The following is a 27401-nucleotide window of genomic DNA, read 5'->3' on the forward strand; positions in this document are numbered from 1 at the left end:
GAGAATGCTAAACATTGACACATTTAAAACAGCATCTAACCTAGATATTTCATCAAGGGGGTCTTCTGAATAATCGTTTCTCCTCTGTATGCATTTCTCAATGAGTTACATTCACATTTTAAAGAAGTTTCAATAAAAAGGAGACAATGTAATTGTATAAACAAACACTATCACCCCTCAGCCTTGATTCATCAAATAATGACACGGTTTTAATAGCAAGGGGAAGACAGTTGTGTGCATAACCTCATAGAGACCACAGAGATAATCTCTTTAAGCACACATGATTGTTTAGCCAATATCTATAAAGCCCAATGGCCATAATTGGCAAATAAAAAGCACTTAAACCGCAAGTAGTAATAACCACATCTATTTCTCTTGCAGTGGGAAACTTGGGAGAATGGAGCGTACTATTGTCCAATTTCAATTTCAATTTACCACCTTTTCTCCTGATCTAAATGTTATCTAAAACACTGACTAACATTTACAGTCTAAATTCTAATACTACAATGGTGTGCAAATTACAGCCTGCAGCCCAGTGTTTATTGACAGGCACCACATTATAAAATATATCATTGTAGTATAGAACACTCACCAGAAGCTTAAGTTCAGACTCCAATCACCTGTGCACCAATGCCTCTTCAGAAGCTAGGACGAAGGATCACTGCTCAACAGAAGGCAAAATACAGTAAAGTACACTCTCATGAGAAGTCTAGAACAAAGAATTCAAAGTTGGCACTTGTGTAATGTAGTTTTTGGGGTACAGTATGTAGTCTACCTCAATTTTCAGTGCTCCACTAATTGTTTGCATTGAAAAACCAGTTGTTAAATTGATACTTCTGTGCAAGTGCATGTGAAATACAATAACGCAGAGAGATGTAAAGTGCTAAGAGTGCTGTTGGTTGTCCGTGAGGGCCAAGAAAGAACAGAAAGGAAAAGAGCTTGAGAAAGAAAGGTGTCCTAGCTGGAAGAAATGTGGTGGTGTCCACAGGCCGTCGGTGTTGGATGAATTCATTAAAGGAAGCGCATTCTCTCCCAGCTGCCATTCTTCCCCCTGCAGCCAGGCGCCGATCAATGGCAAGAATACATCCAAAACAACATTTAGCACAAGACCTAAGTAGCAGGGGTACATTTAAGACTTGTGTGTTTGTGCACGTCTCCCCCGGATGTGAGTATACACTCGTTCAAAAAAAAGGGAAAAAAAGAAAACCTGCTTTTGAAGTAGAGCAGGAGAGGAATCAGGGCAGTGCATTTATATCACAACAAAGAAGCTTGTTTAACACATGCTTCCAGATGAGACATTCTGCCCGTTTGCAAGGTTTATTCTGAGGAAAATCAGACATGAGTGAGAGCATGACTCATTGATTGCACTTGTAATAATTGCACGCATCCTTAGAGGAAGGGAATACACGGAAGGCCAGTATAGGCTTGATAATGTGAATATGACCTAATCTAACAGGGCTAATACGTTGGCAGAAAATACAACTAAATTATTTTTTTATGCTATCAAATGTTATTTCTGATAAGTGTTTACATTATTCATTTGTGATAAGTGATTGCTGATAATGATTTTATCAGGATTTTAGTCTGATAATGTGCACTGTTGATTGTATTTAATTTGGGGGGAAATAAACTCCAATTGCAATTGATCTTTTGACTTCTAACATTAAAACTGGAAATGGGCCAATAAAATGATTGTACTACCATCTACTGGTGACAAGATTATCTGCACCTGCACCAGTTATTTAATGTATAGACTATAGTACATCAGTATAGTGTGTGTAGAATTTAGTAAGTCACATTTAGAAATATTGGGTTAATGTATAGCATTCACGTGCAATATAGAGCAAACAAATTTAACTAAAAGGGCCTGACATTAAATAATAAATACTTTTCAAGGTAGATAAGTGAACAAAGAAGAAAGCATGTCAGGTGAAGGTGAAGCTCATTATTTTTGAGAAACTTAATATGCAAGAGATAAAACCTGAAATTATTATCTTTACTTTAAAGTAAAATCTTGGTCTTTGTGAAATATTTTGTGCAATAAGCGAATAACCTTCTGCAGGCCGCAAAACAAAACTAAAATTCGATACCTTGCACCTGTAACAACCTAAAAAATATTTATTACAAATGTTAAGGCAGGCTTTATTCATTACAAGATTTAAAAAAAATAGTTAAGTACAATATTGGATTTAAAATATGTTATTTATATATTTTTAATGATATTTTATTTATCCATAGACATAATATCAAAGAGGATTTAAAAAAACAAAACTCCCAACCATTGCAAAATGAATACATGAAGTAGTACTTCTAAAATATAATCATTAGATGTGATACAGTGAAAGATTCTGACACACCTTGCTTCGTGTTTGCATCATTTTTCTTCTATGCACAAAATCACTGTGGAGGAACACTCCAAAAAAGTGGCTTTTGGAGCAGGAGTGCCTGCGAGGGTTTGACGGCTCTGGTCCCGATTGTCACAGAGTGATCCCGGTACAGTGTTGCTTGAGTTTGCATGGCAACACGCCTCGGTTCAGCTGGTAAAAGTCCACCAGCTGAATCAAGTCTGAGAAACGTGTGTTACCATCATCAAGACTATAGGACAATTCCCCTGCATCGTCCACCTTTAGAATAGAGACAATGTTAATGGGTGAGAAATTACTGAGGGTCTTAGAAAAGCATTCAAATGAATGGGTAATGATAATAAAGAGAAATTAAAATCCACTATAGTTCTGGTTCAAGGTACTTACAGGTAAAATCTGGAAGTGTTTGACTTTTTGCAAGTGGCACATTGACAGTACAAATGTCTTGGGGTTGCTCTGACTGTCCCTCAGAAGAAATAACCTGAAATCAAAAGTTGACATTTTTTTTAAAGAACAAATTCTTGTGTGGGACATTGTTAGTTTGTGCAGGTGTGTACATAATGTTGTGGCCAGTGATGTTTGTGCCAACAGAGCTTGTTACCCATCAATGGGACCCTGCTGAGTGATTAGACGCTGAGCTTCATCTCGTGATAGCTTCCCGTGGAACCAGGGCTGAGCTGAATGAAGAGCTGAAATAAATTCTGTGAGGTTACTTTTGATACTGTTTGCAGATATTTTTTTTTTAACCAAGAAATACACTTGCGGAAAAATAAATCCAACCTATATTGAGTGAACTTTGGGATGCAGAAGGGCTTCCATGTGCACTCAGGCGATGGCAGCTTTTCTTCTAAAAACCCAGATAAAGATTCCATGAACACATTTTAGACTGAAGAGCTTTTATAATGGATTAGGATTTTCAACAACTGTTGACTGTAACTCACCCTCCATGCAAGGCCTTCCTGTACAGCTACAGAGAGAACTTCCGAAGGGTTTTCAATCACCCGACTCTTCTGTCCAGAAAAGTCCATTGCCACCAGGGAGTTCTCTGAGATGCTCCGCTAAAATTATGATCATTATTTCAGTCAATATTGCATCTTTTGTTTGCACTATATGTATTTACATGCAGTGCATCATGTGGTTACAACTACGCTACCATTTTGTATGTGTTTATCTAAATGTTATTGAATAAATGTAATTTTATTTCTCTTTTGTGTAAAAGGAAGACTTAATTTACTGTGTGGGTCTATGGTTTTCTGGTTTCCGCCTTTAGATAATAACAATAATAACACTATGCTGAGGAAAGGAGATTCCAATGAGTAACAGGCTACACGATTGTTAGTCATTGATAAGCTCTTTTTCCTTTGGGTAAGACTGTTGGTCACATAACACAAGCATCCCACTTGAAAGGAGAGTTGATGAGCTGTCCGATTTGAGAGCATCTGATAGGGTTATTTTTAGAAAACAGAGAGTTCATGAACAAGTCTGTATGCCACAAATAGGTTTAGTTCAGCCCCGCCAGCTGGGTCTCGGGCTACTCTGGGACACCATTAACCGAAGGTGCCTCATTTGTCCGAACTATTTATATAACGACTACTACAAAGACTACACAGATTTCCTTATTTGTTCATCCATGCAAATTCACATGATTTTTCAAATGGCACAAGTCACACACAAGCCTTTCTCAAACATCTTACCATTGGGGAAGCTTTTTGTTTCTGGTGTGGCTGAATGAAATTTTGGTATAGTTGCATTCCAAACTGAAACAGACAAGTAGAATGGAAAATAATGTTTTAGTATGCTGTAGACATTCCTACACTCAACCTATACATGGTCAAATTTAAGTCAACCTTAAATAATCGGACAGCTGCAATCCAACACATCCTCGTCTGCTCATCATCAGCACACAGCAGCTTCAAATCCCGAGATGAAGTGCACTTTAAGGACTGCATACAATTTAATAAAGAAAAAGAAAATTGTTAAAAACACTTTAGTTTTATCCACATGGGTCGTTAAAACATTAAACTAATACCTTGACACAGAAGCCGAAGTCAGTGGGAGCCCCATGTGTCTTTTTGGCTGACAGCAATGTATAGACATTTGAATCTGTGAAGTCAGTGATAAATTGAAGATGCCAAGGGTCCTGTAATTTGCATAATAAAGATAAAAATTATCATCTGAAATTAATAACAAAATTAGCAATGAGCTTTGGAAAAAAGAGACAAAACTTGAAAGTATTAGTATTATCATTTGGAGTAGATGTCTGTAACATATCAGTAAAAGTGTTTACTATTTTTAAATCATATTTGACTGAAAACTTGCTTTATCTCCAATATGGATTTCATTTTAGCTCTATTCCAAATATAGTTGCTACATAACATCATGCATGTAAGTGAAAGTGAGGTTTTCTTCTCTCCACAATTGCATACCACTTGAACTCACCACCTGTCAATCTCAGAATAGCCAGCTAGAAATGTAAGGACAAGTGATCTAAAATTGATTTGTTAGATAGCTACGGCCAAGCTGAATCCAAGTAATATCATCATAATTAATACGAAGTGCATATGTCACATGTCACTATAACACTAAATGGAGAAAGACCCGACAACAGGTCCAAAGATAAATCTCTTCAGGAAAAAAAATAACTCACAAAGACTACCATTGTTCAGCCTTCATGTGACACATTCATGTGTCTCGCTCCCTCCCTTTTCAAGTAATAGCGCAGCATTTTAATGTTTGCGCTCACACAAGCGCGATAACGTGCCACTGACAACAGCAGTTGACAACAAAGGTCCACTGTAGCAGGTTAAAAGATTTGTAGGCATTTTTCATAATGACCTTATCATGACCTAATGTGAATTTTTAAATGCCAAGGTCAGAACTATAACATTAAGTAGACATGCATAATCAAATAAGATAGAAAAAAAAACCCTTGCATCAACAATTTTGCCTTTATAATGTTTTCAATGTCATGTCAGATTGGGATTTAATAAGTTATGCCATATTTGAATAATTCTGTATGCTAAAAGGTTTTTTTTTTCCCACCAATTATCGTTTTTATTAAACCTTGCTTAGGATTCCTTTTGTGTTTTTACTAGCGTAAAATAAGCTTGCCGAGAAGTCTGTTCTTAATGCCTTTAGGCTGCTGCAAGGCAAATCAAGTTCGGCCCGTTCCACTACTCCCTTGAAACATGACCGAGATAGAACAGCAGATGAACCGGTGACCTTTTGTGTCGACAAACTAGAACAACTAGAACAAATCTACCCAGATAAAATGAAGATGTTTTTGTTTCTATTCCTGTCTTAATGTTTAGTCTATGGGAAATCAAGTGAAGTGCAAACTCTTCTATAAAAGTGCTTGAAAGATAATCATGCCTAGTTGTGTTAAACCCTCATTTCAAAAAATATATATTTGGGCGTTCTTATGTGGAAATATGAATGAACAAAAATATTAACAGACTTCAGAATCATTCTACAAGTATATCGACTGTAATCAAAATATTATACAGTCAGTGTTATCTTTTGCATGCTGTCGAACCATTTTTACTGACCTTAGAAGTTCCCTTACTGGAGACATAAAGCCCTGACCTCCGCAAGATAAAGTATAACTTTTTCCATGTCTTCTTGCTTGGCTCTTTTGAATGAAGATGTCCATGAATTTCTGGGCAGGTGCTGGAGCTGAGAAATATCTGTTGGTTTGTTTTGACATGTCAATCAATAGAGAGAATAAAAGGTGCACAGGGACTCCTAAATTACATTTTGAGGAAAAAGACAGATAAAGCTGACAATCGCTCATGACATACATCTGTCCAGTCATTTGTAATGTCAGCGTATTGTTACCTTTAATGCTTCAATTTTATTAGAAGCAGTAATAAATTGGCCCGGATCATATTATGTACACATGGAATATGGATAGTATACAAAAGATAAGGTAAGAGTTGACACCTGTACAAGTTGAGAATGATCCACTATCCCATTAGATTCACCGGATATGGACACCATGTGATCAGGGAAGAAGTCCTAGAAGAATTTTGAGAACATTTGAAAAAAAAAAGCATTAAAATGGAATGATTCCAGTACTTTTTACATCACTAACTTACCGAGGGCTTCTTGAAAAACTCATATTTGGCATAATTCTTTCGAAGATTTAGCCTGTTGTCAGAATCCATCCCCCAACTGGATATCACCTCCATAATAAACTCATGGTCTTCAATTGTTCTTTCTAGATAGTAAAAAAAAAAAAAAACAGGGAATAATGACATGATCAACGACAAATCAGATAAATAAATGGTGAGCTTTGATATCATTTTCAAGCTACAGTGTTTCTTTTTAGCATTGGTTTAGACTTCACATATATAACATCACTCAAGTCAAGGAACTATGCAAGAAGTATTTCATTTTAGTTTCCACATGCTTCATCAACATAATTGTGATATCTAATATAACATTGACATTTTGTGTCTACCATGCCGTCAAATATATTAGAATATATATATTCTGTTTTGACATAATGCAATTACTTAGAATATATGACTACTATAGCGGATATATTGTCAAGTGAACACAACATTTTAAAATAGAAATACAATTTAATTTATAAAAAGGTATCTGATTGGTTGTTGACCAAGCCCTACATGTGGTCGCTTGTTTCCTATGAATCAGGTCCAGCCCTCTCTGTGTGTACAATTAGTTGCCATTAAGGAAACTGTTACCTATTCCCAGATGGGAGAGATGCTCATAAAGAGTCAAGCTGTGTTCGTCGATGCATTGGCTCTTCAAGGCAAACAGCTGACATATGTCCCGGGCAACAATGTCACTGGGGATCTCCACCGCTCTGCTGGTCTTATCTTCATTATAAATCTTAATTACCTACAAGCACAAACCGTATATATGCAAATCAAAACATTTTTTTGACTGCAAATTCACTTCCATTGATACAATTCTTGAAATAGGATTAGTTATTGTGTTACAGCTATGACATAATTCACTTTTTACATTTCTGTGTGGCTCTTAAGCCTCCGCATGCTGAGACCTTCCCAAGTTAAACCAATAGCTTTGTAACTAGTCTGTAGGACAGCTGCAGGCTAAAGAACAGCACACATGATTACTTTTCTACTATGTTGAAAAAAGAAGAAGACGGGAACAAGGACAAGTAGTGTCACCCAATTTGTGTGTCAGAAATAAATAACATTGAAAAAATACACATTTGGATAGGACAAAAATTGAGGCAATAGGTGGCAAAATCAAATTAACAATTTCCCACAGCGGCCTTCACATGAATAGTTATTTTTGTTTAGTTTCAGTGGTCATCTATTTGAAATATATTTGAGGGAGTTTTTCCCCCCTCTATCTGGAAAGTAGTCATTGTATTGAATAGAGTTAAAAAAGAAAGTGAGCAGAATAAAACTAGCCACACTTCACTTTATAAAGTGGTGTTATTTCACGTATTATGAACAGAAGTGAGTAATTTCCAGAAACATTTCTTCAAAGAACATAATGGTAAAATTTAGTATTTCTAATATAACAAAATTTATCTTCTTTTGGATTTCTGTCTGCACAATGATGCCATGAAATAAGTACATAGATTAACTCAATACCCCACAGAGAAGATATCAATGCTTATCCCACCCATTCGTTTATCATTAGGTAAACAGTATTAATCCAAATTTGGCATGGAGAGTGGTTAAGATTCAAACGGCGTATAGCAAAATAGTACGGCAAGCAAAGCGTAAATCTACACATTGCTAGCGTGCACGGCACAATGGTCTTGTTGACCTTATTTCAAGGATGGGACAGCGTGCGCCACTTGGCCAATTAGACTCGTCGGCTTTAACCTTGAACCGCACCCCCACAGCTGCAGCTCTATCTGAGTGATGGTGAGGAGATGGCCTCCAGCTTTGTCTAGCCGCACACGCAGCTCGGAGTGAGTCGTCACAAAGATGCGGGGAAAGCAAATAACCTTTTGCTTAACTGCCCCTTTTCACTTTAATCGCTGCTTTTTTATTGTCGCCATCAATTAACTGCAGTTTAGTTGCACACCTGACATTCGAGGGAATTACATGAAAATATGCATACGGTGGTGCCTTGAAAGACAAGTTTGACTTCCCATATTAAAAAAAATCGAATTTACATACATTATTTCTAATTATATATGTATGTTTATATACATACATATACACTATGCTATATTTCTCATACCAAAGCGACAAATTGGAGTGTTTAATCTGCCCTTTATGCATGTTATGCACTGTCATCTTATTAAAATATACTATATTTCATTTGAAAATATAAAATTGAGGATGTAAAAAAAGCAGAAACAAAACATCAGCATGATTAATTAAGGCTTTAAAATGAACTCAACAGTTTATAACATCTAGCATCTTATTAAAATACAATTATATCAATGGTAAATTCCAAAGCTTGTTGTCTTTTACAGTATATATATTAGAACTCCATGTCCAGTGACGATTAAACTAATTGAACATTATTCAACATGACAACTAGAATGTCTTGAATTCATCAATAAATATAGTGAAATCTAAAAAAAATTAGATCCTACCCGCTTCTGCAGACAAAGCGGTGTGATGGCAGGCAAGGTTACTCTTCTTGCACGGAAGTTCATGCTGCAATCTTCAACAAATGGTCAAAAACCTCCATACATAGTCACTATTAAGGATGCTCTTCACCCTTTTAACCCAATATGTGCACACCAGGCATACAATGCTATAATATGAATAACATATATAACTCCAAATTTACTGCGCGAGTGAGATCCGTTGCTCTTTAAGTGTGAGAAACCAGCAATGTTTCCACCCCAAAACACAAACTCCTCCTTTGTCCTTGGTAAAGCAAAAGCTTCCCGTTCTTCCCCGTTTTTTCTTTCTGGAAAGCCTGCAGGAATCATGTTTTTATTTTTATTTAAACATACAAGGTCACGTAGGGCAAGGAAAATTCAAGTACTGTATATACCTGCTCATGACCATGCTCTATTTAGTCAGCAATTTGCATTGTACTTGCACAATGGCTCCTTTGTTTTTTCTTAAGAAGCTGTCAAACGAGCCCTCGTCAAATCTGACTGATAGTCCACTCACAGGCCATATGATTAGGTACCAGGACAAAATTAGATTTATGAGAGACTCTCCCATTTACTATTGATTGAGCAAAGTTCCTGAATAGCTCTTACAATAGATTTTATTCCCCGACTTGCATGTGCAAGCCCACAAAAGAGAACATGCAGATTTTTGGCACCAATCAAGGTCCACCCTGCAAGAGTTGAACGGTGCAGCAGTAGAAGAAGGAGCACCCTTCCCAGACCTTTATCTCCCAACACAGCAGTCGGACTAGTGAGAGTCCAGACAGTCAGACGCGGCTACTTATCGCATAGCTAAAATAAATTGGAATTAATGGAGCCAAGATGATAACAAAGTCTCCACTACTCTCATAACAGAGGCCGCTGTAGACACATTGTCCTTGACCGGGCTTGATCCAATCACAATCCCCGGCAAGGGTCAATTAGCATAACCATAAATGTATATATACAGCATGTAAGTTTATGTACAAACAGCACTCGCATCAAGATGCCATTTTATGGTTTCCTATGATTTACAACTTCAAGGCCACACAAAAGTTCTCCTTCTAGTTCATTTCTCTCCCATGTTTCCAAAGGATTGCAATTTACTATAAATAATCTCCTAAAAATAGTTGATCTTGAACTACAATTTAAGCTGTCACAACAGTACTGCTTGACTTGGACTAAAAAGTGCAGAAGAATGTCATGTTAAATGACTTGCACCAATCAAAGTATATGTTTCTGAATTGAAGCTTTGAAATGACAAGCCACTTAAACACTATACAACAAGAAACAACAACTTCTTAATTATCCTTTGGGAAAAATAAACACTTGTGGTTGTTGCCAACTGGTTCTGGAGACACTTTCACAACATTGTTTTTATATCAATATCAATGTTATAGCTATCAATAATAGCCATAATAATATGCAAAAGAATGAAAAATCACTGTGGGGCATTACATCAATAATCAAACCAACATCAATTAAGTTATATTTATAATGTACTGAACATATGATTTTATCCATGTTGCTGCTATACCATATCATAAATGTAATTTTCAAATCTCATCGCCTCTATCATAGAGTAATGACTGTTTTCTCTAACTTTGACCCAGATACTAAAACCATACATGTTAAATGTTCGAAGACTTGACATCTGATTGATGCATGTATGTATAGTAATTCCCAAATTAGACGATGGAATCGGCATCTAATTGCAGTTTATGTGATGTAGTGTGACAGATTTAGGCTTTAGTCAACATTTATAACCCTGGGAAATGACAAATGCATTTTTCTCCTATGACAAAAGTGAGCAGTATTTAAACTGTCAGTGAGAAACACAGCAAAAGTCTGGTTTTGAATGTTGGAGTATTCAAATTTGGTTGGTGTAATTCAGCGCTCTGTAATCTTTTTCTCACCGTGAAGAATTTTGAGTTAGTTTTATTGTGTGAAAAATATTGTAGAACCAATCAATCTCTAAATAACAGGATTGTGCTTACTTGAGTTGCACTTGATTTGGTCCAAGGTAATAAAGTGTCGGTGGTGGAGTGCGTTGGTGCGACACTTTCAGGAAAACAAGGTGACACCTCTCTGGCCTCTTTTTTTGACCTGATGAGCACAACCACACTCTTAAACCAAGTCAGTGAAATGCATCACACAAGCGGAGAAAATACAACAAAATGTAAGACATTTGCATTCAAACATGTGCAACTTTAGACAACAAACAGTTAAAAAATACAATGTGTCCAATAAAAATTATCATAATCTTTGTAAACGTTGAATTTTAGATACAAATTTTGCATTAGAGAATAAAGTCACTTATATATAACATTTTACACGTGGTGCATGACCTACATTGGGTCTATTCATTTTATTCAAATAATCATTATGTTTACATAAGCAGCCCAATGTGGTTCTGCAACACAGAGTTAGTCCATCCATCCATTTTGACTTTTTTTTTTCTTGCATCTGCTCTTAAAACTAATATTTAAATAAATCAAATTCAATGGATTTCCTAGTAAAGCTCTCCTCTGCTGACTTTCTGCACCACTCAGCAAACAGCAGTTACTGAGTTACTCATTATCTCGCACAAGGCAACAGGTGCCAGGGGTATTCAAACATGTCCACAGTGTTTTTTTTTCTAACCGTTTCAATCATTCCTCCTACTTTATGTTGTAGACAGAAGAAGAAAAAAAACAATATAAAATATCATCTTGTCATCATACCTGTTGCCTCTGCAGGGTGAAATCCTGTTGACATTTGGTGTGAGTAGATGGTCTTCTGAGGAGATGAGAGGTACACTCCCACTCCTCTGGTCACTCTGGTAAATATCCACTTTGAGACCAAGAGTTTCAGATAAGTCCTCCAGTGCGTTATTCATATCACCTCGCTTAAATCCAAGGCATCATCATCTACAACAAGAGGTCAGAAAAGACCGATAGTTGGAACCGGAGTGACTGACTGGAAGAGTGAACTGTCGTATGCTCCTCCACTTGCACATACTGTATACATGAGTCATCTGGCTCATCTGCTGCCACACAAGGCTGCCTCAGTAGGGTAAGCTGACTGACCCCTCCCACACAAACGTGATCTATTACATTATATCCAGTGTCCCCTACTGTAACAAGGTGCTTAAGCAGTAGCAAGCCCCCTTAAACATGATTTTTATTACCCTAAGTTTATTTCAAGGCCATTATTTGGATTCCCCCTACAGTGCCTTAGTCATAAGAATGGTGTGTACCACATAATGTCAGTTTATTTTCACTTCCACTCATGAAAAGATTCATTGAGTTGTACAGGTTATACGAGGTAATGCTCTTGTATTTGAAGAGGTGTGTGTAAATTTATATTCACTAACAAACAAACTCTGTAATATACTGTAATAGGCTCATAACTATGGTGTTGCAGATATCAGATGAAAGAAAACAGGTCAGCAAATTGTCTTGGTTGTAGGGGCGGGCATTAAGTTGGCATTAGGACATCTTAAAAGGTAATGTTTTACAGGAGTGACTGCTGCACTCATAAGAGTTAACAGGCAAAGATCACTTAATGATAAATGATTTTTTTTGTGCTGTTAAAGAAGGAAAAATGCAGATTGGAGTTGTGTAATAATTAATCAGTCTGGATCGATAATTAAATAAACTGTCATCGGCTCATTGTATGAGATTATTCAGTGGCAAATGGTTTGTTCTAGCACAGGGAAACTGGTTTTGCATTACAAGCTATAAGATCAGCAGTTAAACAATCATTTGAGTAACAATACCACCATAAAATTACACACCTAAAGAAATATATACATTATACTGTTGGATGTTTGCTATACAGATCCACCTGAGGTCGACAAACTCATGTTGAGGCTGCAGAAAATGGAAGACTAATCAGTACAGATCAAGTTTACAGGGAGACAAAACATAAGCAGGCCTTCCACGTGGATGCAAAGCAAAGCATATTTCATGGCCTCAATGAAAACTGAAAAATTACCTATTACTCTCTTCCCAATTCTCTGGACAATTCCCTTTTTTCAAATCATAATTACTAATGGGCTGAAAAGATGACACCATTAAAATAAATGTGTTAAACAATTGGAGAAAAAAATAGCTCTGCAAAATATTTGTACACATTAAAACCCAATCATAATGATTAATGTGCTCAAACACTTCTCCTCTTAACCCAAAAGGATTAATTTGTTTTTAATTGAATAATACCACTCTAATATTGTACTTAAACATGATAAACACACAATAAACAAATATAGGGACATTGTAAATAAAATTTTCCCCACTGCTAGTATTAAGCAACCATGGGCAAACTATAATTAAAACAGTGAAATATTATCATTTTTGTTTAAATTGACTAAACAAACTAGGAGTGGGATTACAGCGACTACTAGTTTAGTTTGGCTAAATGCAAATTAAACCCACACAAGAATAACACTGAATTCAGTTGTCAATCAGAACATAACATGACCATTTAATGTTGATTGAAAGTGTATCCCCCCTAAAATAGAAAGGTTACTTACCTTGTTGCCTCTTTAATAGCATTTGACGTGAAAATCCAAGTGTACGCATCACCGGCTTGGTGGCGGAGAGTAACACAGAAAGAGTTCCTGTGCTTTCCGTGCAAAGTGAAATGTGTTACACTCCTTGCTGAGTGTTCACTCGACTGTTTGCAGTGTCCAATTTCAGCAGTTTGTGCAGGAAAAACCTGTCGCGTTTTACACACGCGCCAACGACTTCCATGGGAGCTTTTGAAATGAGAAAAGATTTATTGCTTACATGACTCTTTGACCACAGCCACGTGTGTAGTTCAGGTTTATTCAACATTATTTTCATGTCGGTTTATGAAAACTCATATTTAAATATAAACAATGCAAACGAGAAGCTTTTAGTACCAGTCGAGTTAAACATGGTCTTTGCAAAACTAAAAAAAATCAATATTTAGAAAATCTCTCAGAATAAACAATAATAAACTAATATTATCACAACTTTGAAATTTATCGTTTATAATTTATATAATTGCTCTCATTTAACATCTCGGTCAAGGCAAAACAATGCATTTAATGCAAGACGGCACAATATACCAAAAAAATAAAATAAAAAGATAAATTATATACCGAAGCTGTTAATGAAATATGAGTAAATGAACCAAAATACAGCAATACTTAAAGATCAAACATTAAATCTACTGCCAATCGCAAGAAAACAGAATGTGCTTCTCCTGAAAAAAAGAATTGTAATTAACAAACCTGATGAATAACCTTTACAGAAAATTCTAATGAAATTAAGTTCCTTACAGTAGCTCATGTTTGTCATAGGGCACTCCTAAATGGTTGACTCTCTCCTCCCATCCATTTCCACAAGCTCGCTCGTTGAAACTGTCTGTTCTTTATCTTCTGATAAAGTACTTTTGTCATTCATCACTTGATCATTCTCTTTAACCTGCGTAGATAAACACAAAAATGGCAGTTTGAATACACATCTAAACCAAATGAGATGTGCAGAAAGGCAATAATAATAATAAATCAGTCCAGTTGCTCCATCAATGCACACTAAACTCACAATAAGAGATATTAGTAAAAGGAGGTAAAAAAGATATGCAATTCAAAACTGATACTCCCACCCCCATACTTTGAGGCAGAAGAAGCATGTGATTTCTTTCATTTAAACAGGAAAAAAAATCTAATACTAAAAACAACTCAAAATAGAATGATACTATTGTGTGCTCAACCACCCACCCCCAGGTTGTGTGGAAAATAACATGAATGTGAATGAACATGAATAATTGTGCCACTCCCTAGAAATGTTCATACTGTAGATGCCATTAGATACCACCGGGGGGCAGAAAATATCTACTACTAAACAGTATTTTAGCAAGAACCCAAGAGACATCAGCAAAGCATTACTCATGTCTAAATATGCTCGTCGTGCCACTTATTTTATTTTTTTTGAGTTGGGACAAATATAAAAATATAGTGCACATAGAAATGTGAAAGAAAACACAATTCTAATAAGTGCCCATTCAAGATGTTTCTCATAAAATGTCTAGTGAGGCCTTATTTAAAAGTTTGAATGCCATTACTCACCTTGAACTTCAGTACTGTGTTTTCTTCAATGGTTGAAGAACAATTGGCAGGGGGAAAATTGGGTGACACTGGAGAGCTGGGTGATTTGGGGCTGTCAGGCAGTGATCGGCTCCGCTTGACCGCCGAGGACACCGCCTGGGCAAAACGGGACGGTGTGGTAGGGGAATAAGGCCTGGGGGCCGCGAAACTCCTCAACTTCTCTAAACTCAACCCAAAAATTGGCTCTTTGGGCGACAGACCGCTATGCCTCGTCGTACGTGCATCTCTGACATTGTCCCTTTTAGGACTTGGGCTAAGGCCAGTGGCTTGCATTGGAGGAGGAAGAGTAGGAGGAGGTGGAGGAGGAGGGAGAGGCAACATCACTTGGTCTAATTGTTCCCCCTTGTGGGCAGAAGGGGGACTGGCAACGGGACCTTTCTCGGCAGCGGAGGTTACATAATAGCCAGGTGTCTTTTTCTGCTTGGGCAAGCGGAAAGATCCTGGTTTTGGTCGAGTTGCAGGTGGAATTTTAGTTGCCTTAACCCCTCCGGGTGCAACTCCTTGAGAGGAGAAGAACACGTCAGCAGATTTCGGAGAGCTGGCTGTTAATGTGGGCTGAGTGGCTTCAGCTTGGCATCCGTTGACAGTGTTTGCAGGGGTAGCAGTAGTAGTAGTAGTAGTAGTAGTGCTCAATATTTCTTCCCTGGGTGTATTTGAGTCTTCTGTGGCAATGGGTGCAGCCTCCAGTGTCAGTGCGACTTCAAAATACCTCAACTTGTCACTCGATTTGGGTGGCACGATGGTGTATGTAGTCATCCCCACTTTAGGGATGTAGTCCCTGGTTAACTCATTGGAGGGCTTGGGCTGCGAGGTAGCGCTCGAGGGAGCTTTAGGGGCAACAATTGGCGTCGGCGTTTGGCACGGGGACGTCTCTAAGGCTTGGCTACATTTGAAATCCGTTGGCTGTGGCTTATCTGTTGAAGTGGCGATGTCCTCATTTGCATTGTCGACTGAGCCCAAACCATACTCCTTGGCAGGGGACACATCAAGCTCAGTCTGTTCAGGTGGCGGCACCGGGAAAGCTGGGAAATCCGTTTGCACCTGAGTGTCCACGTCAGTGGGGCAAGACGTGGCAATGTCTAAACACTGAGAGCCGACCAACTCCTCCTCTGGGGTTGCGGTGTTTTCCTCAACCAAAGCAAACTGGGGTGTTTCGGCAACTTGCTGGAGGTCACTTTTTACGTCCTCGTGGTCGACATTTACACTTTTATTAACAGCATCTCCACAAATGGGCTGACTGGATTCACTTTCAACTTCACATGAGACACTTTCTGTAGGAAAAACAATTCAGTGTTAATTAGGGGTTTTATAAAAATAGTCAAGCTTATCACTGTGTACCTACTAAGGGACTTTAACACTATTGTTTTAAATACATAATTGTTTTTTCACTCCCCTCTCCATTGATTTAACTTTTCAACATTAGCTTTTGCTAGTTTATGAAATTGTAAACTGTATTTACAACGTTTGACCAAGTCATCTGTTCCAATCAATGCACGATATAAACATATTGATCGATCAGTAATGCACAGAAAAGCCATACCCGCCACTTGAGCTGAGACAGAGCCATCCGGTATTCTTTCATCGATCTGATTTGCTGCATCATTCGTAATGCTCTGTGGCTGGCTGCCAAAGTCAAGAAAATTATATAATTACAAGTATTCCTAGAAATAATAACAAAAAAAAAACAGTTCTGCAGGGAGAGCCATTAGAGTTCGTACTTGCCATCTGAGGATAGATCACAAGACTGATCTTCCCCACAGCTCTTGTCATGCTCTTGTTTATGCATCTCTCTTCCAGGTACTGATGTCTCCTCGGTGATTTCTTCCAGTGTTTTAGAGCATACAGCATCTACAAAAGTGCATTGTGATTCGAATACACAATTATTATACAGTGCATAAACAATTAAGCTTTTGTACTGAGAGTTTAACAGGTTTGTCACAAGATTACAATTCCAAAGGCATTGAGAACATAACCAGTGTGTGATTTTGTCATTTTTTTAAGCAGTGCAAGAAGTACTATGAAGCTCATATACATCAGAGAAGGAGATCTGAGGGCGAATTGAGGAATGCCGTTTTACTCCTGTGAGGAGTGAGGTCAAATTTCCTGTAGGTTATTTCAAGGTGGTGACGCAGTTTATTCTGATGTAAACACACCAAGTTTGTTTTCAAAAGACGCACGCTCAAACGTTAAATGGTGTTATTGTTGCTTTAAATTGCTTTGTGCTCAGTTCGAGGCGGAATTTCCCCCACAGGACTATACAATAATGCTAAAATGTGCGTAGACAATTGCCGGAAAGTCACTCCAAAGACGGGTAATTCCAAAACACCACGGAAAGATACAAAAGGGATGGAAAACACATTCTCCTTTGAACTTGAAAGGCTAAAAATGGGCCCATAACTAGAAACTGGAGTAGCAATGCATTCAGAGAAATATGATAAAATACACTAAATAGGTTGAACCTGCCAAATATATTAGCCACCAGGGGGCAAAAGCATACAATAAAAAAAAGTGGTTTCCAAACACTAGTCTACAGCACGGTGAGGGTCCATAAAGTATGTAAAACTGGCCTTTAAGGGTAAAATTAAAATCACTGACAATTATGTTGCACACATTACAACTAAAACTCACCTTGCACATTCTCATGAGAAGGTACAGAACCAACTGGGGATGTTGGGGGTTGAGGTGCCTTTCGTTTAGTCCTCTTAAGGGAAGATTCTGCTGAAGAGCCACGACTGAAACCAGAAATCTGTACCATAAACAGAAAAAAATATATATATTTCAACATCCTCTGCAGCTCAACCTTTGCTAGATATACAGAAAGGGAAAAAAACTGTGCTGTTGAGATGACTTTAGAAGTCAGGACTAAGAGAAACAACGAAATAACCTATAGTGTTCGGTTTTGTTGACCAACCTCGCAGTCAACTGGCATAGCAGGTTCAGAGTAGAGCCTGTGGCGAGTGTTGGGGTCTGTATGACAGCTCTGAGACACGAGGATGGGGGGCTGAGGAGCCCTTCTCTTCTTGGGCGCATCACCGAAGGGCGACGTTGGCGACATTAGCGGAGGTGAGCAGGAGCTGGGCAAGGCCATGCTTAGTGGTCGAGGCTTGGTCACGAGCACCGGAGAAGCAGGTGCACTAGCTGTGGTGGCCTTTTAAAAAAGTAAACATCCAATCAGCAGATAATAAGACCTCTGCACCCGGATGACATTGCACATGTTGAACCAATGGAAACGCTAAGTCAACAAAACTCCCTCAAAATGTTTGCATTTACCAGCTCATACAGTAGACATGCAACGTGTTCACATTACCAAAAAAAAAATGCTATTAGGTACGGCATAAATTCCATACAAATAGAACGAAAATATTTTATAAATATTGGATCTATTCCAATATGATAACAGAAATACTGGAACATACTGTTTAACCCTTTATAGGGAACTCATTACTCTTCAGCTACCATTGACGGTATTAAACCGCCAATCCATTCACTACCAGCCTGTAATAAGAATTAATAAAATCTAAAATAAATAAGATAAATACAATGTACGAAAAGCATGCACATGTATACACATTTATATTTGTTTTTTTTTCAGTAAGTATACACATGAGTTGATAGCATACCTCCTCAGATGTTTTCCTGCTTTTCCTAAATTTGCTGAAGAGGCCCTTGTTTTCTTTTTCTTTCTGATTTTTATCTTTTCCAGGTGTCACTGGTGCTAGAAGGACACATTTAAGTAGCGGAAGGATTTCATGAAGTAAGGGGGGTAGGAGTTTCAAAAATAAATAAATAAAATTCAAGAAAATTAATCAGAGAGACCTACCTGCATATGTGAATGAGGCTGTAGACAAAGGAGACTCAGAAAGTGCTGCAAAAGAATAGTTTGATACATAAAGATGAAGTTAAATTAGTAGTACTTTATATTCAAAAGTCATGGACAACTATGCAGCTAACTTCTCGTTTACCTCTTGTATCTCTTGCATAAACCTCCCGGATTGCATAATCATTTAGGGAGCAGGACAAGTCCAAAGGGGCCAGGGATTGCACATCTCTCAACAGAATTGTTGACTCCAGAGCAAATTCACATTTCTCACAGATTGCAGGAAGGAGTTCAGTCAAGGCAATTTGAGGATTAACTCTTAATATGGCTTTTTGGGTCTTTTTGTAGTTTATCACCATCCGAACAGTGGCCTGATGAATACAAAAGGTGGAAACATTTTGTTTTGGTAAAATAATGGTGTATTAGGAATGGTGAAATGCACCTCAGGTTTTTGAGGACCAGTCTTCTTATTTTTATCATCTCCTTTAGGTTTAAGTAAGACCTTCTCCACATCTAAAGTTCCGATGAGAGCACTGGGCTTGAGTTTGATGTTGTGCCGCTCTGCCGTGATAAGTTCCAAGGTGTAACTTGATGGGTTGAGGTGATATCTTGCACAGAGCATCACCAACAGGTCCATGAGAGGCTTGCTTATAGACAGAAAACAGAAGAAGAGTGGTGAAACCTGGACCAATTATAAAACACAAGATTGTCTGACCAAACAACCTATTGTGCTGTGTTTTTGTGGTTTAAATTAAACAACAAACATCAAGATGTTGTTAGATGTGCAGCACTCAATCATTTGTTGTAACCCCTTCCCCCCCAAATAGACGATGTTCCACTTGATAGGAAGAGCAATGATCTTAGATAACGGGTTAAACTTGACCTTAAATCAACAGAAGGTACAGTTGTAACATTATGCACCTATTTGATGGTTTGTAACAGAGTTCAAAACAGTTGTAAACAGAGGATCCCTTGTAGAAGAGTTTAGTCATAAAATGCTTTAATGGTGAGGCATATTTCTTTCAGAATCTAAATTTATGAAAGGTAAAGAAAGAATTTGATGCGTAACCAGAATTGGTGTGATGTTTCTCAATAGGCGAGGGGAGGACGTTTTTTTGTCAGGTTTATAAACAAACGGAGAGATCGTGAAACTTTTGTTGATGGAACAGTTTGTAACATTTTTAATAGAAACACATTTACCTGCCATGAACTGTGGTCATCTTTTCCACACCATCAGGCAAGACAACAACCAAAGAGAGGTCTTTATTTACAGGCTTCTCCTTGTGGTCCATAGTGAAACCCGTGTTTCCTGGGTACCACTGGGAGAAATCCAAGGAATCCAGATTCTTTAGTCCGGGCGGAGACGGGGCTTTGCTTTTGGTTGACAGTCTGGTGTTAAAAAAAAGAAGTTTTTAATTTGATGGTTACTATTAAGAAATATTTTGGTAATTGTATTGAGGCAATCATCACAACAACACTTTGGGGGCAAAAATATAATCAGTTTTCCATTTACAAAGATGGAATCAGTTTTCTTTGGGGGGAAATGCTTCATCACAAGACAAACCATGGGGGCTAAAACAGCAAACAGATCACAAGACCCTGAGAGGACATAGGTACTGTGTTTACTCATTAACCCTGAAGACATGTCTGCAAGTGGGAGGCTGGAAGAAACTCTTTGACTTTGGTACATGGTTAATGTAATGCAAGAAAGTATTACTTTAAAGTTTCAGATGATCCATGCATTTAAAAATGTAAAAATATTAAATTTTTGCTATGTGTTTAAGTAAAATGGAGGTAATATGTGAAAGTGAGTAGGAGTTGTGAACAGAAAATTTGAGTAAAACTGGACTCTTTACATTACATGCATAAAGTATTCTCTTATAGCCCATGTGGTGGTAAGGTGAAAAGCCGGAACATGTTGTCAGTGGAGCCACAGATGACCCAGGTTTTTGCAGAACTCTTGCCCTGAATTATACTCTGTTCAAGTCTCATGTGGGGGTACGGAGGAATCTGAGCAATGCAAGGTCACGGGCTGTACTGAGGCATGTCTTGGAAGGGATTATTAGCCCTGCTATGGGGGACGGCAGTCCTTAAACACCATCATATACCTGAAAACCCTAACTGCACTTAATCACCCAGGGATGTGGATACACCCAGTCTGATTTTTATGCACTGATTTCTAGGCACAAGCACTTTGCCGACCCTATACCTTACCAAATTGTATGAATTATGTCAGTGCTATTAAGATTGATTGCTTGTTTGTCAATCCAGACAAATGGAAAATGAACAAATATTTTTATGTTTGTTCACTTTACCAATAAAATCTATGGCCTGTATCCTATAAAAACAGTTCACACGTGGACTACAGCAAGACAACGTCATCAGCACTTCTCCACAGTCCAAAGTTGCTATACAGGAGGACTTGTTAAAATAATAGTCAACTTATTTTAATGTACCTCTTCATAAGGGATCAACACTTCAACAAAAAGTGAAACGATCAGACAAGTGCGGAGCAGTTGGGGAGCTTCAAGATGTTAGTGAGGAATTCGTAAATATCAAGGGAAATGGCAGGAAATTGCAAAGGGAATAGACAGTAGCAAAACACACCAAATATTTCCCCTTCCAAAACAGTATTAGTTGAGTGCAAAGTCCTTATTTCAAGGCCTCGATTGTTTACATGACATCTACATCAACAGTGAAGTTGAAACGTTGAGCAGTTGACAAGCACTGGACAAGGGCGTTAAATTCCATTCTTGTGGGTTTTTTTATTTAGTATTTTTTTATTTTTTTTGCAGGCGCGACAAGCCACAGCATGACTACACTGATGCATGCCTCTTTGAAAAGGGACTTTTTAAATGCTCGAAAACAAGTCTGTTCAATTGCTCACGAGAACCTGTACTTGAATTTAGAGGACATACAGAAAGTAGCAGGGTTTCTGTCATTGTTGACATTGTTGCTATCTTTATCATTAGCAGAGTAAACAAAATGAAAACAGACTTGCTTGTCAACCACCAAAAAAATAACAAGTTATAAGAGAAAAAATTGTTCTGAATAAATAATCAAGCAAATAAGAGATTTTTAAAACAATATGTATTGGTTTTGCAAGACCCCAAACATCTAGTAGTTTTATTCTACCGATGAAACCAAAACTGGGAACTGGTTTTGACTTCAAAGTAATTTTGCGATAACAGACAGTCACGAACCTAAGCAATATGCCACACCTATCTTTTTTAGTGATCCCATGGCAACAATGAGGTTTTTGATCCGATATATTCAAATTGTACTGTATTTTTCTTGTTAATATTTCAACTAAATACCCCATTGCTGTATCTATGCATAGAAATAATCAGTTTGAGTTGCTAAACACAAATGAAAACCAACTATGAGAATCCAAATTGGCATGATGCACAAGTCAATAAGGAAATCAACCCCATAATACAACACTTGAGCTCCAACAGAAGAGCACAATTGTATCAAAGCTGCTAAACTAGACTGTACAAGCTCCAACATGCCACCGAATAATACAACACACACTTGGGAGTCAAAACAAAATGCAACCTCTCTGGTGGCTTAATGAAAAGTTCTGTGGCTGCTGAGCCACAGTATTTTAGACATTCCATGCAAAAATGTGGAGTACAGGTGTGACAAACCTGCTTTTCTCCCCTTACTTTGCCAACAATTCCTTCCACTCTCTTACCTCACGCCGTCTCTGCTCGGATAACCTCCATGGTGTCACTTATCTACTGTAAGCTGTCAGATGGAGTGAAGGTTATTGAGTGTAGCCTCAAAAAGGCCCACCACCTTAATACCACGCCTGAGCTGCAGTATCACAAATGGTGTATCCACCACCTAAATCCTGCTCGGAGGGCTTGGGAAAAGCTGCCACACATGTATGTTGATACCACTCCCCCGCGGTCACGACAAGAAAGGTGTAAGCAGCTTTGCCTCCCTGTGCAGACATGAACCTGTGGGCGGGGCCACAGAAGCAACAGGATCACAGTACATTCCAAACACGTGGCTCAAGATAAATATGTTAATTTCACTATGACACTGTTTTCTAATCAGGGATGACCTAATCAGGACTGAGATGATTAAATGATGAGAGAAAAGCGAACAGAAGGGTTAAATTAACCATGGAAAAATCACCATTTGGCTATATAATGGAATCAGACTCCCCTTTTTATTGAGATATGACAACTTTTGTAAGCCACACCTTACCTCTAAAAAGTGACTCACATGTAAATCATGTTTAGGACTTGTCTGGTCTATTGAGTCAGAATTTTACAAATATACATACAAAAGTAAGCTGAGCTCAACACCTACAGTTAAAAAAGATTATTTCTCTCTATGGCAAAAACTAAAATAAATTAAAATTAAAATATCTTACATAGGAACAAATGCCTTCCATACCGTGCATCCTCGTAAGGGTTGCCGGAAACTATTCTAGTAGGGCAAAAGGCAGATACCCAAGGCAATCACAATCATACAACCACGGCAGGACTAGAGGCCACGCCTGCCTGCATTGGACTCAGGCGAGTGAATCACTACACCATCAGGCGCTCCACTAAAGACTGTTACTGTCTAATTATATTAAACTGTGTTTAGAATGATGTCAGATCTTAGTACATGAATATTACCACCACAGGCTGTTTGATATGATGATGCAAGGGTGGTTTTGGCCTGGGGATTCTCTTTATAATCTTGAGAAAGATGACTGTGTTTTGTTATTGAGGAATCGGGCCAAGGGAGGACGATGTGTGTGTGTGGAGGGGGGTTTAAGACTAGAGTTGTCCATATGACTTGAATGGAGTACCTCAAAATTTAATTTAATGCAATTTGAAGTTTTATCTAAAGGGATTTTTTAAAATACAGTATTACTAACAAATGACATCAAGTAAAAAGGGGGATAAAGCCCTCTTTACAGTCGAGAGGGCGTGTGTGTGTGTCAAAGGGGTGGAGCTTAAAAGTCACTCACACACAATGGCAGAAGGTTGGTTGATCCCTGAGGAAAGACACAACACAGCGGGGCCATGAGCCGCAGCTGGTAATTTGCTGAGAGGTCATTCACGGTAAACAAGCTTTTTAAAAGAGATCTGCATGGGCTATTATTTCATAAATTGTGTAAGATGGAAGATGATTAGTGAGATGGGGGGAAAAGGGACCAAGCAACTCTGGAAGAACTCACAACTTCCTAATTGTTCATTAAATAGTGTTTTTTTTTTCAAGAAAAATCTATTAAACTGATTTTTTTGTGCACTGACCACCCTTGGATCAGAGTTTAACAAATTTAGTGAGATGTTTGGGTTAAGCTCAAACTCTGTGCATACCAATTTTTTTATATATACCGTCATTGAGTTTCTAATTTATCCGTTTATTCTATTTGGGAGAGGTTCGGGTAATCGTGCTACGCAGTTTCACGCCAATGCAGTGGCAGTAAGACTTGTTGCGGAACTCAGTCCGCCATGAATGACTTGTGTATCTACATAAACATCTCGTCTAAACACTGATAATGAAGGTCAAATAAATTATGATAAATGTCTTGTGTGAAATGCTGGAATGTTATTGCAGATAAGTGAATGTTTCTATTACCAGGGCACAAAGGGGCTAATTCATGCTGCATTTTTCGCAGGGCGAGAGTAGGCGGAATTTAACTGTCACGTCCTGGAAGAGATTTGTTCCAGAAGTAAAAACTTGTGCCAACGTTGAACAGCGATGTGCACAGCAGGTCGAAAGACTCGTGCACAACTTATGTGTATTGTTCTTCAATACACAAGTCTACACAGTTGCAAAAGAAATCTTTTCTTCACAAGCGAAAGCCACCGTTGTGATAATATGCGTGTGATAGTGTGGGGTTAAATATTCATCGGTATTCACGGTCAATGCGTCGGTTTCAGCATGGTGACATAGACAGCCCATTATTCGGAGTCTTTTGGCTTGTTGCCATGTCGACTGTTTAACTCCTGTGAGGCAGAATGCAACCGTGAGATCAAACCTGCTTGTTTTCACTTACTGTACTCTAACAACCTAATGTGCCTTCAAGGAACTATGCTTTAAAAAGCAGCAAATAAATTATAAACTGTCCATTGGCGTACTACAGTAAGGAGAAGGTTGCCATGGCAATGAAGCACCTACTTAAATGGTGTATAATATTGGTGGACCAGTCTGGACTGCATTCAAGTGTGTTACCACTAGCATTACTGTTCAGTGGTTTGTGCAATGCTTGAACAAACAGTGCTATGCATGAGAAAAAAAGGAGTTAGGTATTGTTTTCAGCGAGAGCTGTGCCTTTTGTGTTGTTAAAAAGTATGGCATTGATAAAGAAGCAGTTTAGCCAAACAAAATAATTATAAAAGAAAAACATTTCAGCCACCATTCATGTCAAACTGGATACAATTCCACAAGAGTATCATTGGCATAGTAGTGCAATGAAATAGTTGCATGCCAGGATTTCATAATATGAACAAGCATCAGCGTGCGGGTTGGAGTAGAGCCAACCTTGGGCTTCGGCTTTGGTCACTATTTGGAAAGCAAATGAAGAACACATTGGTACAGTGCATGCAGTCAGTCACTTGACAGCTGTCCACTAAATATTGCCTCAGAAGACCACAGAACATGTGCCATCCTGTTTATAGAAAAGGGTGACTAACTTTTCTAAATAAACCACAGATTTTGATTCCCTCCACATCTTTACCAAAGATGAGCTGACTGTGCAAAAAGGAATATTCCACGTAAATAGAGCAATTTTTTTTCTAACTGTAAAACCTTAAAAATAAACTGCAGCAGGGTGAGATGTTTTGCTTAAAAAAATTGTGGCCATGTGGAATCACAGTATACTTCACAGTAGTTGTTTTATTGGGATGGGGTTACTGGTAATTAAATAAATGACACTTAAATATGATGATGGTAGCTTGACCCAAGAAATATGACGCCGCCACCCTATTATTTCATGTGAGGGGGTGTTATTATTTCCTATGGAATCACATGTTAACTGTTCTCACAAAATCTATTGAGTTCCCTAAAGGATCTTCTCTGAGATGCACTTAAATGGAAGATCCTGTACTTGCAGCAATGGAAAGTTTGCCTCAGTCAAAACCTCCTACTCTTCCTCACACCTTCAATTTATACAACCTCTCAAAAGAAAAAAACGGGGGAGGTCTCCGAGTTGCAAGAAACAAGCTCTGGAAACTCACTCCTCCTTTTTTAATGATTTCAACCGCTGGAATAGGCAGCTGACATCATCCCCCTGAACCAGAGCAAATAAGAAATTCCATCGTGCCTACTATTACATGTGATAATTTGAGATTTTGTTTAAAGATACACGAGTAAACAGATAATTTATACAAGCAAGGAGGTCGGAAGGCGAGGGGGGGAATCATCCGGTTCGTTTAAGCGACAGCGGAGGCAAGAGTGTCGTGCCTGCTAAATATTTCCCATGACCTCAACATATGGTCAAGACAAATTCTCACTAAAACTTGGAGAGCAGGAAATGGGGGGTGGTGGCGTGAGGGGGGAAAAGGGTTGTTCAAAAGATTGTTGAAAATATCTACAACAACTGTGATTTCACCAATACGCGCTCTGTGAAAGGAATGTTAGTCGTGTCATTGACCTTTTACTTACAAAGGTTGCATTGTGAAGACGAGCGTTGCTGAGGATGGCTCAGTAGGGGTTTGCAGGGACACACCTATGCAATACTCATTCAGTCATAAATAAAAGCGCCATGACAGTTTATGATAGGAATGACCTACTGTCCAATGACAAATGCTTTCTTACCTCTTAGAAGAGTTGTGTGGATGATCCTGTGATAAATTATCATCCATGACTAATAAACTCATCGGGCTGACCAAATTTACTGGACTATGGGGAGGAAAAAAAATAAGAATGAGTCATGCTTCATTAGAAGTTTGAATATGGCTGAAAATCACTTATTTCCCATTATAGTTTGTTTATTGATAATATGGGGAGGAAAGGATCAACAAAGAAAAAGAAATGGGAAATCACAGAGGAAAAATAGGGAAATAGATGCAAATCCATTTAATAGAGATAGAGATTAATAAAGATTTGCAGGGAGAATCTGGAAATTTAAATAAAAAAGCTTACCATGAATGCAGATGTTTTTTGTAGCGGTGTTCAACATCCATGAGTTGTCACAGGGATGCGATTCCAAACATGACTTTGAGGAGGAAAACGGCAGCCTCATTTGTCCTAGTTAGATGTTTTTCAAGTTGATTCCTTCCTGTTTCTTTTCGCACCGCCTGCTGGATTCACGATCGGAATATTTAAACTCAAGTATGGCAACTTTTCCCCTCCAACTTGCATCCAGTTTGACTGCCGCTCAACAGTAAACGTCAAACTGCAAAAGGCGTGGAGCGTCTTTGCTGCGGTTTTAGTTTCCCCCGACAGGGCGTTTCAATCAAATTATTTTTTCAGGACAATCCTAAACCAAAAGAAGTAGATGCATCACACAAGAAGTCGACGGGAAAACCCAAAAGTGAAGTTAAACCGATGCTGTAATAAATACACGAACAAGAATTCTTC

The 27401-nt window shown here is 38.2% G+C and overlaps 2 protein-coding genes across 5 annotated transcripts; both read right to left on the reverse strand.

The window, feature by feature from the left end:
- Positions 1-2183: 2183 nt before the first annotated feature.
- On the reverse strand, positions 2184-13597 carry grb14 (growth factor receptor-bound protein 14). 4 transcript variants are annotated; one of them, XM_077727804.1, is made up of 15 exons: positions 13448-13597; positions 11655-11840; positions 10929-11037; positions 7073-7229; positions 6461-6582; positions 6306-6380; positions 5912-6049; positions 4393-4503; positions 4211-4306; positions 4058-4120; positions 3305-3421; positions 3144-3210; positions 2965-3052; positions 2751-2844; positions 2184-2624 (listed from the first exon to the last, which is right to left on the reverse strand). In XM_077727804.1, the coding sequence occupies exons 2-15, from the start codon at positions 11807-11809 to the stop codon at positions 2478-2480; spliced, it is 1539 nt and encodes a 512-aa protein (XP_077583930.1). In that variant the 5' UTR covers positions 11810-11840; positions 13448-13597; the 3' UTR covers positions 2184-2477. The 4 variants fall into 4 exon arrangements, 3 of the variants coding, with proteins under 3 accessions (XP_077583930.1, XP_077583929.1, XP_077583931.1); XM_077727803.1 differs by lacking the exon at positions 13448-13597 and having other exon boundaries at positions 11655-11963; XR_013327816.1 differs by lacking the exon at positions 13448-13597 and having other exon boundaries at positions 2569-2624; positions 2921-3052; positions 11655-11964.
- A 125-nt stretch (positions 13598-13722) lies between these two features.
- cobll1b (cordon-bleu WH2 repeat protein-like 1b) lies at positions 13723-27373 on the reverse strand. Its single transcript, XM_077728597.1, has 13 exons — positions 26964-27373; positions 26637-26720; positions 20067-20255; positions 19309-19513; positions 19012-19237; positions 18870-18914; positions 18670-18764; positions 17961-18197; positions 17678-17795; positions 16768-16897; positions 16590-16672; positions 15011-16320; positions 13723-14366 (listed from the first exon to the last, which is right to left on the reverse strand). Exons 1-13 carry the CDS (start codon positions 27002-27004, stop codon positions 14250-14252), a joined length of 2880 nt encoding a protein of 959 aa, XP_077584723.1. The 5' UTR covers positions 27005-27373; the 3' UTR covers positions 13723-14249.
- Positions 27374-27401: the final 28 nt, after the last annotated feature.

This window comes from Stigmatopora nigra, chromosome 11 (assembly GCF_051989575.1).
Source record: "Stigmatopora nigra isolate UIUO_SnigA chromosome 11, RoL_Snig_1.1, whole genome shotgun sequence".
Classification (NCBI taxonomy): Eukaryota; Metazoa; Chordata; class Actinopteri; order Syngnathiformes; family Syngnathidae; genus Stigmatopora; species Stigmatopora nigra.

Bases quoted from the DNA above. Each gene is read 5' to 3' on its own strand.
- cobll1b (XM_077728597.1), bottom strand. From the start codon at position 27,004: ATGGATGTTGAACACCGCTACAAAAAACATCTGCATTCATG. The intron at 19,514-20,066 runs GTAAATGTGTTT...TCTGTCTATAAG, and splicing joins ATGACCACAGTTCATGGCAG to CAAGCCTCTCATGGACCTGT. The intron at 18,915-19,011 runs GTAAACGAGAAG...ATTCTTTTGCAG, and splicing joins TTATGCAAGAGATACAAGAG to CACTTTCTGAGTCTCCTTTG.
- grb14 (XM_077727804.1), bottom strand. From the start codon at position 11,809: ATGAATAACGCACTGGAGGACTTATCTGAAACTCTTGGTCTCAAAGTG. The intron at 7,230-10,928 runs GTAAGCACAATC...TTGTGCTTGTAG, and splicing joins CCAAATCAAGTGCAACTCAA to GTAATTAAGATTTATAATGA. The intron at 3,422-4,057 runs GTAAGATGTTTG...TCATAATTTTAG, and splicing joins AACAAAAAGCTTCCCCAATG to CGGAGCATCTCAGAGAACTC.